General features: G+C 37.3%; 1 protein-coding gene across 5 annotated transcripts in view; it reads left to right on the forward strand.

The window, feature by feature from the left end:
- The window catches only part of LOC131776271 (protein trunk), a 32,610-nt gene extending 19,939 nt beyond the window's left edge, over window positions 1–12,671 (forward strand). For 4 of the 5 annotated variants that reach the window (XM_059092441.2, XM_059092438.2, XM_059092440.2 and 1 more), the window contains exon 3: window positions 12,053–12,671. In XM_059092441.2, coding sequence (XP_058948424.1) covers window positions 12,053–12,595 — 543 coding nt within the window. In that variant the 3' untranslated portion in view covers window positions 12,596–12,671. Of the gene's footprint in view, window positions 1–10,511; window positions 10,728–12,052 lie in introns of those variants that run through there. The other variant, XM_059092437.2, reaches the window with a different exon arrangement.
- Window positions 12,672–13,183: the final 512 nt, after the last annotated feature.

A 13,183-nucleotide genomic window follows, 5' to 3' on the forward strand; every position in this document is an offset into this window, starting at 1 on the left:
TTTAGGATCAAAGTGTTTTACATATATTCAGTGGTAACAGTTTAGTTGACTGTTTTTGGTAGTTATAATCGCCAGATTTATTTAAAATTACTTGCATGTTTTTTTAAACTCAAAGTACATACGAAATTAACAAAGATAAGTGGATTTCATCAAACAGATGAAGCTATTTTTAACTACCAAGTATGAGTAGAGCATCAATATGGAAAACTTAAAACGTAGGTGTAGAGGAGCTCTACGTAAATAAAGCACTTTTCGATTGAGTACCGTTAAAAAGAAAAAAACAAAGTAATCACAGCGACCAATCATAAGAAAAGGAAATACCTGTAAGAGCCAATAAGAATCGAAAAGACCTGTAAGAGCCAATAAGAATCGAAAGTAAAATCAAGTAAATTGCCTAAAGCGCGGGAAAACATGGGCAACCAAGTCGAGGTTGGTGTTAGTTTTGCACCTGATTGGTTGAGATATTGGCGCGAGTTTTTTTTGACCAGTCACAGAGCGAAGTAAGGCAAACCAATGCAATTTCGGATTACTTTTGACGCTTAATTGAAAAGTGCTCTAAGTTTGTATCTCATTGATTGACGCGAAGGTGCAAGTTTTCTTAATCAATCAAAGAGCGAGGTGAGCAAACCGATGTAATCCTGCGAAATTTAGATCGCCCATTTCAAAATTGCCCTTAACTACGAATGGAGAACATCAACGGCTCAAACTCTTCGTTTATAAAACGTATCATAAGTAATGGATGTTTGTGGTTTTGATTCCGTGGAAACAGCCACTAGGCTACAGACAGTACAATTCAACTGTGTTCGTCAAAAAGTAACGACAGCAGTCTGGCTCTGTTTAAATTAACCACTTTTTTTTCAAATGCGCTTAGTTGGAACAAGTTTTACTACCATTTTATCAAGTTTTGTTTTTTCCTCATGAACGTGCATGAAAAGTGTATCTAAAGCACTGAAAAATTGCAACTATCAATTGAAGCCGTTAAAGGTCATTGCCACGATTGATTCAGCGATGGAGGAGGTTGGACGAGAATGAGTAAAGCACACACTAGCTAACTGCTTTCTACCTAGGAGCTAAATTAAGAAATACGGACTTTTCTTTGACGCTACGCGGTTCTACAGACAACTGATCGTTTCATTTCATTCTTGCAGTGTAGATATTGATAGTGTTGCGTCTAAAATGAATCTTAACACAAACCTAACTATCTATTTCTAAAAATAAAAGATGTCAACAAAGTAGAAGGCTAAATCAGGATGCTGTGGGTGGTCAAGTGTGAGCACACGCCAAAGATATGTCAGCTTGCGGCTCATTCTCCTCATTTCAATCCCTTTTATGCATCGAACCAAAGAACACACAGAGTCGACCTGAGAATTGAACAGCATTTTTGACTTAAGGGGGGAGTTTGGTTTAATGCATTTTGATTGAAACAGGACTCCACTGGCATGTGATCTTAAGAAGGGAAACGTAAAGAAGTTTCTAGGATATTTAGAATATTTGAGAAAGGAAAATGGAGAAAGACAATGCTGAAAGTAGATACTGAAAAAAGTGAAAGGTGATCAAGATCTTAACCTTCCAACTCCAATGAGTGACCAAGACAGAATTTCTCCTTACAATATCATTGCAACATCAAGTAGACAAGTGATGAGAATAAAGAAAAATATCGCAAGGGGATTATTGTTTGATCCAAGACCAAATTCTCCAAACTAACAGCACGAAAATTGTATGGCAGACATTATGGAGAATTACGATTGAGATCTGGAAGTTTAAGGGTTAAATTAAATGGACTAGGACCAGTCAAAACAAAGTCTATTCAACTTACATCCTTTGTTATATTTTCAGCAACATTTGCCACACTTCCTCTGTGGGTTTTTATTTCTCTGAAGTAAAATCTCCAAACACACTTAGAGTGAATCTAATTTCTCATATTTGTAAGTTGAACTTGAAATAAAACTTGACGAAATGGTCGTTTGAAAAAAAGAAGGGATTTTTATTGATAGAAAAAATACCATACATTCACAGACGTGTTGATAACGTACAGTATCCAATGGAGAGAGAAACTTCCTTGGTATCTAATTACAAAAGATAAAATAAAGAAGCAAAGTTAATGAAAACCACCCATGGACGAATTTTTTGAAGCTGCTGAACATATGTTGGAACCATTGGTAGAACTTGCCAGACTTCGCTTTCAAGAATTGTTGACTCTGAAATGCTTCAGTACTTCGTCCAAAATTAACGAATAACACGAAATGGTTTGGATATTGTAACATTTCTTACGCTCGTAAAGGACACAAAGATAGAACATGCGCGCGCACAGGTAGTCTTGGTTGTCCGATTAAATACAATGTTAGGCTATAGGCCTGAAATAGTATTGAAGATTTCGAATGTTTGAGCTTTAGAAGAACCCACCTGGAACGATAGGATCGTATTTTTATTCTTTATGTTACCACATAACTGCATAAACCTAGATATCTTGGTCACGAACAGATTCACGTGTGCTTTAGGGTAGAACTTATGTAACGGTCACGAGATATCACGGGAAGTCGTATAACTTTCCTTAGTCATGCACAGCTATAAGTTAATAAAAAGCTTACAACGCTATCTACTAACAAAAACAGAAGGAGAACAAAACGAAATCAACCAGTAAGCCATGTGGCTCAAAGTAGGTGGTGGTATTTTGTCATTGTATCACACAAAATCAAAATTTTCCCTTTATATGATATAACTGAGTGCTATACCACTTACTTCTCCATCGTGTAACTTTCTTCTGAACTTATCTTAGACAATATTTTGACTAGCCATTTATTTTTAAATCTTCCGCGACTCAGATAAGAATGATTTCCCTGCAACGACGACGTCGAAAACAATTTTCTTTATCATGAAAAATCATTCTTCAACAGCTTGCTTAAACCTATTGACAAAACTGAAGATTTTTAATGACTTCAAAAGAACAGCCATACTTGGAATAACATGAACATCTGATAAAGTCATTTTGCCCGTTTTAAAGCCAATCTTTCAGTACCTAAAGCTTGATGATATCCCCTCCCTCTGTTCTCCACACTTTGCTGGCTGTTTTCCAGTAGCGGCGGCAACGGAGGGGGGACTCCCTAAATTGGCCTTCACACTTTGAACTCCTCCATACTATTCCTTATACGTTACCCAGGGCGCGGACAAGGTTACTTTGTAATTTCTTTCTTAGTTGGCGATAATTTCCTTAATTCTCGTGATCTAAATGTTTGATTCGGTGATAAATTAGATGCTTCTCATTCTCCGGGACTTAAGTGTTGATGGGTTTTGCCGCCTTGAGTTTTAGATACGATTTAGCTATTTTTTTTGTTTTGAAAAGGTTATCTTTAAGGACCGAAAGCGTCCAAGAAAGTTTGAGTGGTGACAATGTGCGCTTTACTTGTGTGCTCCTGACAGTTCTTTTCTAAAGCGAACTCTTATTGTTCTGTCTGATGTTAGATGTGGATCTACGAGGTCAATCTACACATTTTGCCTTAGACCGTGCTTTCTCGGGGCTGAATGATATCACGCTATACCTTTTTAAAGGCTTAGCGAGACACCCTAACTACCTATCCTTCCCCACCTCTAAGTTGAAAGATTCCCATCAGGTGGCCAGGTTCAACATTGACCCGAGAAGCCGTTAGTATGCATGAGCTTTGGTTATGCAAATTGCATCGTAGGAAAAGAATAGCTTTTTGTATCATGATAAGTTACGAAATGAAAATGTTTTGGCCTTGAGCCTGTTGAGCTCCATGCAGGGTGTAGTCTGGACAACATAAGTAAAAACTAGCAAAAATACAAGATACTTAGCAGGGAAGTCCTTGCCTAAGGACTGTTGAAGCGTCCATTGTATGGCGAAGTTGAGAGAATGCAGATTAGGAATATATTCTTTCGAAAGTGATTGCAACTCTTGTGGTGTTGCTGTTCTCCATGTCGACGGGAAGCTGTACTGTAACAGTTAAAAAATTGTAATTCAACAACAATCCCGCTGAGAACAATGATTAAAAGTCATCCCAGGATGTTGTTTCATATCGCATAACCTTCCGGCTAAAAACATGAAATACGCATCCCGCAATAATTCACGTGCCTCGAGCAATTTGCCAATCACCTGTCACGAGATGTCTCGTGAATAGAAAAAGCCCACCAAGGCTAAGACAAAGAACAGAATTGCGAGAGCAACTCCTCTGCCGCACCCACATCAATTGTATTGACGATAAACAAACAACAGTCCAACATCTAAAGGTAACCTATGTCAACCACTTAAGCGATTCTTAATTGTTGATCCTACCCAAGTTCATGAGATAAAGAATTGGCCAAAAAACAAAAACAAAAACAAAAACAAATCAAGCTGTGTACAGAGAGAAAGTCAAACTTGAGAAATTGTGCATTATCCGTGTGGATTTGGGGATTAAAGGCGGAGAAAAAAGCGCAAATCACAAGAGAGTGTAGAAAACAGGTCCTATGTAAAGGACGAACTATCCGCAACAATGGAAAACAAGGTGAGATTGTGGTAACTGAGTTTGAAATGATGAGATGTTTAGCTACGTAATTACCTCAAGTACTTATAAGTAGTTTGTTTTCACATCGTAAATGCCATAGAGTTACCAAGGTCACTGGAATGTTCCCCTGTTAACTGTCACTGTATCGTAACAGTAGAATGTTTGTGGGACTTAACTAGATAATATCTATCTACTTCAAAGTAACAAAATTTGTTACAGGAGAGATTTTTGAGAATTCAGGAAACAATCAGTAACAAAACGCTCATCTTTCCTTCATATCGTCATTGCCTTTTTGCGAAAAAATAGTAAAAGAGGTAATACCAATAACAAATTGTGATGTGATTTGAGCAAGTTCTTTAAATTCTATTTGGCATTCTTTTAAGGACTTTGTTAAGAGAAATAAAAGTACACTCTGCTTCAAATCGAGCTCAAACCATCTTGTGATGTTGCAATCGTTGATCAAAATTTAGCTATAAGGCAAAAGACATGGCAGATCTCTGTGTTTTCTTTGATGATCATATTTGAGCCAATAACGGACAGCGTGGGCAAGGTTAAAGATTTGGCGACTGGATAGATCCACCTGTAATCGTTACAAATTCTTTACTGAATCTCTAGACTTCAGTCCGGTTTGACTTGCTAAGGCCTATCCAACTGTAGAAGTTTCTTTACCTTGGGAATCTTGATTGACATATTTGAGTCTCCGCCCACTCGGCCCAAGTTGAACGAATTGAATTTCAGATGAAAGATGTATGTAACATCGAGACGGAGAAACTTATCAAATTATAAAGCTTCGTGGAAGTATTTGCGAATTTTTCTAGGTTCGTGATTTACAATCAATGCTCATTTTCTCCATTCTCGACCAAAGTTGTTTCTTATTTTCAAGTTTCCTTTTTCAAAACGACTTAAAACATTTTACACTTACGTTTTCATCGTGATTTTATTATTTCTTTCCTGTTCATTGCAACTATTGGAGAAAGAGTTGTAGCTCCTAAAACGCACAAAATTGGAGCTGGTGTAACTTAAACCTTTGAAATTATTGATCAATTTTTTTTTGAGTGTCATCTTTTCAGATGACACTCAAGTTTCCGAAGGCAAATCTTAGTGTTCAATTGAGTGGAACGCGAATTCATTTGTATCGGTTTTTCCAAGGGTTTCCTTCATTATTTTCCTTTTTTTTCTTGTTAAGATTTTTGAAATTTTTGTGGAGAGTGTTTAGTAAGATTATACATTTTGCAACACTGTTGACACATGCTGTGCAATAGGTTTAGTTTTCTGGGCCTGTAAAGAGACACTTGTCAGAAAGAACCAACCCGTCATCCATAGTCTTAACACGTCAAATTATCATTGACAGAAACGGTTCCCAAATTGCTCGTTTGTCTCAATACCGTTTGGGTTTGTCTGCACGCGATCTCTTATCTAAAAATAGTTCTACATGATCTGATTTTACTCTTTTTCGTTTTAACCTACATATGACGGCGATCCATTGACAAGAATGTTTAAAACACTTTGAGAAAGATTTTATGCTTTATTGAGATTTTTCTCGCTCTAACTGAAATTGACAATTTGCCAGGAAAACTCAATTCGAACACAGGGAGCTTTCTTCATGACCTGTCCAAATCTCCAACATAGCTGACAGTTCTATTATTAACACTTTTATCAAAGTCATTTCCTGCACGCGAGGATTTTTAACTCTCCACTGACATGACTCACTTTGTTGTAGCTTTATCTACTATACAGACCATTAGAAAAAACCATAACATAATAATAAGTACTGTTCAGTTGCTCTCTTTTATGGACTTTAGCATTGTATAAATTTCACAGAATAAAATACAGAAAAAGAACCACCACATTTAACACCATAACGAAGTCTAAAAACCCTTACACTCCTTGAGCAGACCCAGTCTGGGCTATGAAAGATCTCTGAATGAAAACATTTCTCTGTAAATGCTATTGACGCGCGAATGTTTCATCGAAAGACATGCTAAATTCATTGGAAGTATGAATCGCTTAACAGAGACAGCTAAATTAGTAGTTAAATATCATTGAATGGTCTTGTAATCCGCTGGGATAACCCCTCTTAATTACATTACATGTCAACTTGAGGAACGAATTTCGCATGTGTGTATTAATTAACTTTTTTCACTGAATAATACCCTATTTGGATGAAAACTGAAAGATATTTAACATAATTCGTCTCGTCGTGCGTTACAGTATTAATAATTGCTGGTAGAAAAAAAACTTTCAAGCAGGCACCTCAAGGGAATGATTCATATCACAATTAGCATATCCTGTTGACAAGTACAGTCCTTCAACTAGATTCGAAAATGTCATCGATGCAGTGATTGAAAACTAATACTGATACATGTCTTATTATCCGAAAGTTACGGAAACTCCTTGCTGAGGTTCTTCCAGCTAAAAAAATGTTTTGGAAATCCGCTTAATATTTACTGACAACACAGCGTTACACCAAAGTACTGTTTCCGATCCTAAGCTACATAAAAGAACAAAGGAATTGGGATTAAGTTTCTTTTTCGAAGTGATGTCTGTTCGTCTTTCTCTACTAAGTTATCAGTTGTTTATTTTTTTTTATAACAGATTAAATATGACCTAGAATCACCTTTACAAATGCCACGTGTATAATGATAGCGATGATAGTCACAAATGGTGTCATAAGCCTACATTGCTTAAATTACTTGTGCAGAACGTACGAGAAATCTCAAAAGTCGAGACACAGGAAAGAGAAAGTCATATTACAAAGCGAGTGCATTTTTTCGTTATTACGTTCCATCTGTTTGCTTGAAGTGGACGTTGTTTTAATTTAGTCACAAGAAATGTCACGTTAATGTCATCTAAATGATGTTAAGATTGTACTAGAGGGAAAAGGATAGGTAACGTGATCTTTTGGGGGAACTGGTTCGCTTTCGATTTGATAAGAGTTCGAAGGCTGCACGTGAACAAAGGTACGGAATGTTCGTTCAGAACCTTTTGAGATTTTGTTTTGGATACAAAGAGAAGCGAATAGACTAATTTCTGTGCCTCAGATTTGTCCTGAAATTACAATCGAGAAATTTTTACCTCTGTAGCAATGACAACAGCATTTCGATATGGTGAAAATATTTCAAGATTGTTACATCTCGGTAATCTTATCAGAAACTATCAGAAATGTTATGAAAAAACGAGAGAAATTGCAAATTCTTGAGATCAATGATATTGACATAAGTATTTGTAGTTTTGGATTATGAAACCAAGCAGACGATGAAGGTAATATTTGTTGAGGAAACTTCCTCCGGCCCAGCTCTGCGAGACAACGAACGAATGATGTTCGCATCACCTTTTCCGTCTTTCACGTCTTTTCAACCAAATGGTGACTAAATTAATATAACTATAGGAACTTTAATTTCTTCCGTTATCAGTTGAGGAAAGGACAGAAGTTTGATGCATTTTTATGTAGGAGTTACATACACCTAGGCTGCATATTTAAATGCGTGGCTTATACTCCCACCGAAGAAAGTACGTCAACTGATTTTCAACCGATAACTGTACCTCGAAAGTTCATCGATAATTTTCTCATGCCACAGTACTGTCAGTACTCATTTCTCATTCAATCTGTCAATTTTCCAAAGTCAACTACTTGCGAAACATTTTTAACTGAGGAGATTGATAAAATAGCGGGACCCATAAGTTGTTAAGTATCACATAACCGCCAGAAAAATGAAATTTACATCATGAAATGATTACGAACATTCCGTTTTGCCCGATTTAACTGACGGGTTAGAATTCATGATGCGTAGTTGGAATAACTAGGAGAAAGTCTCGGAAAGATAAGCGAATTGCGAGGGCAAATCTTAGACGCACCCAAGTCACACCCACAGGCGATTAACAGCAGGAACCCTAAATCAAAAGAGTGACAAGTTTCTGCCCACTGTGATAAATCACTAGACGCCAGGCTGTTCTGTTTCACGCAAAAGGGAACCGCATTTATTTCAAGTAACCCTGTGGCTGATATCTTGAACCTGGGTGAAGATAGGGGTCAGCATCCCAAACATCCGTAATTTTGTTTACCCTAACTCATTGTCGGAATAACAACCAAATAATATCACGGAAAATGCGAAAGATAACGAAGATATAAATAATTTTACGGACGAGGTTGGGGCAGTTTATAAAATCAGGTTTACATGTACATAAATGACCGTCGTGGTGTCCACAATCATGGCGAACGATTTCCAGGTGAGAGTGATTTAATCGCTTTCTTGTAAGCTCATTACATGTCATTCAGTTTACAAGTACTTGTAAGAGCTTTGTTGTCTCTGCCAACTGAATTATGATGTATCGATCAAGGAATGTTTGTGTAAAAGTTCATATGCTCTAACTGCACTCTGGTCAAAAATTTGCAAATAAGTACCGTGTCCTTTGCAGATCGTTTTCCACCTTTCTTGTTGAAGCGGAGTTAACATCATTCCTTTCTTTCTTTCTGAATTATCATCAACTTCTTACTGTATTTCCAAAAGTCAAAATGATCGCATAAATACACTCTTATTCTACGATTACGGAAACAGATGAACTAAGAATAAACGCCGGAAAACGATGTTAATAAGCTGTTTTCATTAGAGCAAACTGAACTATGGCCAATTTATCAGCCAAAGATTATCAAAGCTTGTGCAATAACAAAATTGGACGATGATCAATACAAAAAAAAAAAAGGTACATTAATTGTATTTTTGGTTCTTATGACGTTACTCTTACACTCCTGTGCGATCTCAAATCCGTGCGATACAACCATGGAGGTCATGCATTTGCTCCGTTGGAAATTGTAGAAGAGGACAAATTGGATTTTAGAAATGAGAAGTGCTTTCACTTTTATTTAACTACAGTCTAATCTTCGTGTGAAGCATATGGATCGATGATGTTTACATTAGGTCTCCTCTTTAGTGTAGATAGATTTTATTTAGAGCCGATCATTGTTTCGAGCAAGCATCGACTGTAGTTCCCAGTGAAAAGAAAAATGGATTGCAGCACAAACGCTATAAGCAGATTAGTTCGCGGTTTGCATCCCACAGAGTCACAATCTGGAAAATTCTCTGTGAAAGGTGAAATGTTGGAATGAACTTATAAAGCGTTCATGTAATTAGAAGTAAAACGATGAGGTCGATTGTTTTTTGTTTTATTATTGGATAGGGTCTGACCTCAACGATTTACTGTTAAAATGGTATCACATGCAGATGGCTTATTTCATAAAGTTGACTAACATTTCCAAAGATCTATATTAATTCTTAAATAAAAATTAAATGTTTCTCCTTTACTTTCTTCCTTTCTAAGGGAACCTTTTAGATTTCACATTAGTTTACTCAATTCTCATGGAGGTCTTTTTATATATTCCAAGAAGGAATCTCATCTCTTTAACACTTTATTAATAAAAGGTTATTTGCAGATCCTCTAAACTTATGATTATTTACCAAGAATCTGATCATTCTGTAACTATTTATTGCCCATGAAATGGTAAGGGACTGTCTTGTAAACGGAGCAGTTCATGTGCCCTTTACAGTACATGATTGCATAATATTTTCGCCAGCTTCCAGACGCTGATGACGAGCTAGATGCTCGGGTGCATTTCTCGAAACTTTTTCTACAACGGGACAATGCAAAATGACTGTAGCCTGACACGGAAAATTTCTTTGTCCTTGCTTTAAGTCAATAAAGTAAAATCGGAACATGCTAAAATATCTCCTCTGCAGTGTAATAGTGATCCACACCTTAATTAAGTCTTGGTGCTGTATTAATCTCCGGAAAAAAGTTATTTTCGTTGCTATTACTTTCATATTGTTTATCTTTAGGCTTAAGAAGCTGTAGGTGCCTCTTCATCTCTCTTAATTTACAATTAGTAAGCTGTGCCAAAATCAACTGAAGTATCTTCTCCAAATGGCATGCCAACATTCTGCTCACGACAGCTTTGATCGCCTTAATTCGGAACAATGCTTGTTCGCTTTTATGCGTTTTCTCACGTATTAGGGGACCTCCCTAACCGCTCCTTTACCGACATAAGCCCACAATATGTCGTCTTGCTGCGTCAGTGTTTCCTAATCCTCAAGTAACAAGGAGCTCGAGGCGTTTTTCGTTTTAGTCAAGTCTTGCACGCGTAGGGAAAGTTTACTTCAAGTAAACTTTTCGGCAGGCTTAACTTGGACTTCTACAATGGTTCTGGTGCTCAACTTCACATCTCAGGGTCAAAAGGTACAAGAACTTAGTGAAGTGTAAGTGAATGAGGAAGTTTTTTCCTGTGAGCACTGAAAAGTCACCTCAAATCAACAATTTATTAACAACAGATTTCATGCAGTAGATTTACAAGCTATAAGTTGAGCAAATTAGTAGGCCATTTTGCGCATGGTGACCATGGAATATCTAGTAGATTTCTACTTTAGGAAAACGGGAACAAGATGAAGGGAAACCTCTCACGCGGATTCACGAATTTCCTGTAATTATTGCCCATCGTACCGACAAAATTGTGAAAGTTTGTTGAAGATCCTGAACATGAACATTTAACTTTCTCACCATTACGTACTCTATTATGATGCCAAAACCACGTAAGAATTGGTCTCAGTAAGATGCATTTGGAAGTGGTCTAAAACTCGTTTTTTATTTTTGTTATCTCTGCTTTTATTCCCATAAAACAACTAAACTTTGAATCGGCCTTCTAGACCTTTTCACACAGGAGTTGTTATTCTTGTCTACAAACTGCGATTAATGATGATTTTATCGCAACTGAAATTATTGGGCAAATCTTGCACCGGAATTTCAGTGTTATCGGTCAGAGATTTCCGCGGTGGACATCAGTATTCGTGCCCAACAAGGAAATAAACTACGAACCTAAGACTGACGTGATCTTTCTTGTCAAATAGAGAACCACCTCCGTGCCTTAATAAGATTGCATACCTGTATGAGTTCTCTACGGTTTTAAATCTATCACTAAAAATATTTTGACATTAGCTGGAGATCTGTCTTCAATAGCTTATGGGCAGGTAGAGCACCTCTTAAAGTAAATAAAACAAGCTGTGCGTTTCCTGATACCGCAGCAATGTAAAACCTTTCTAAAAATAACGAGGACACCGGTGTTCGTCACTTTGGCCGCAACGATGAGAATTTATTTCGCATCTTACAAATTTTTTTTTTATGGATACAGCCACAATCTATGGACGTTACTCGAAGATTAATAATTTTTTATTAAAATGCTACCTTTTTCTGGGAGGTGAAAAGTAAACGTCGATATGACAGTGCATTAGTGATGTTCTATTTTGTGGTTTAGTCACAAATTTGGATTATGTAACTTACCGCCACGTTCGGTGTAATAATATATAGAATCGATTAAGAAGACGTGTTTTCGTTGCTTGTTAAGACTGTTTATCTAAAGCTGTTCTGTTTATTTGCTTTGTCATACTCTATATATCGCAAGAAATTCCTTGCGTAGATGCAAAGTGGTGGTCTATAACAAACCACCTACATCACCATAATCGAGTTGATCGATCTCTTAGCATCACTCATATTCCTTCCTCTATTTGCAGCTATGGCCGTTTTTGACAATAGGCCTGATTATGGTGACATTTGAATCAGCCGCTGGCGCAACTGTGTTTTCCCTTCCCAAAAAAGACAAAGACTGCCAGCCCGTCAAACGGGATTTACTCAGACAGCGGCTCGGCACCGCTTACAATGACCGATACATGGCTATGGACTCCACGGATCTTCAAAACCACTTACCACCACAAAATCAATATCACGTGACCAAACGTAACATTACCAAAAGATCCAATTCACTCACCGTGGAGGAGATAACCGACCCAGCCCCCTGGACGTGCCAGACGAGTAAAGTTTGGAAAAACTTGGGCCCAAAATATTTCCCTCGTCACGTGAGGTCAGTCACGTGTTCAACTGATAAGTGTTGGTTCGATCACTTCAGATGTCGGCCGAAGTATTACACAATCAAAGTACTGAAGAAGAAGGAAGGCCAGTGTTTACGGGTGATCTCCAGCACAGGGACACCAAGATTCGAGGACTTTTGGGAGTTGCATGACTATAGAATTACTGTGGGCTGCGAGTGTGGACATTGATGATAACGTTCTGTTGTAGATAATTAATAAACTAATCCTGTTTGTCAAAAGATAAATTATTAAACGTTTTATCGAACACGATTCAGTTAAACTGACTTTTAGTTTCACTCTGCACCCCAACATTACCCTCCTCATTGATCTCTCTACATTTCCTGTTGTAATGGCTACGAGAATTCGTTTGACAATCAGGAGCTTCTTAAATCGGTGATCATTTCTTTAACTCTCACGGTCTTTACATTTGATTCAAGGGCGATACTGTGAGAAGAAATTAGAAGCAAGTCACTCATAGCTAAAGGTTGAAGGGTTAACGTCTTTATGTAATACTGAGTTAGTCAGACCCTTTCTTCTTATGTCTCAAATACTATCGAATTAAGTGCTCTGTGTGTCCGGGTGATCGTCTTCTTCAACACCTTACTTGAAGTATGTCCTTTCTAGCTTTTAAAAGCTCATTTAACTCGCCTAAATTCTCATTTCCTCTGAGGATAAGAGTTACAGGTAGTTGTTTAACCACAGTATTAGCCTTACACTCTCTTTAATTAAGAAATAACCAAAAAAGTAAGATTATTCGGAAAAAAGCTTATATCTAAA

This window comes from Pocillopora verrucosa, chromosome 8 (genome assembly GCF_036669915.1).
Source record: "Pocillopora verrucosa isolate sample1 chromosome 8, ASM3666991v2, whole genome shotgun sequence".
NCBI lineage: Eukaryota > Metazoa > Cnidaria > Anthozoa > Scleractinia > Pocilloporidae > Pocillopora > Pocillopora verrucosa.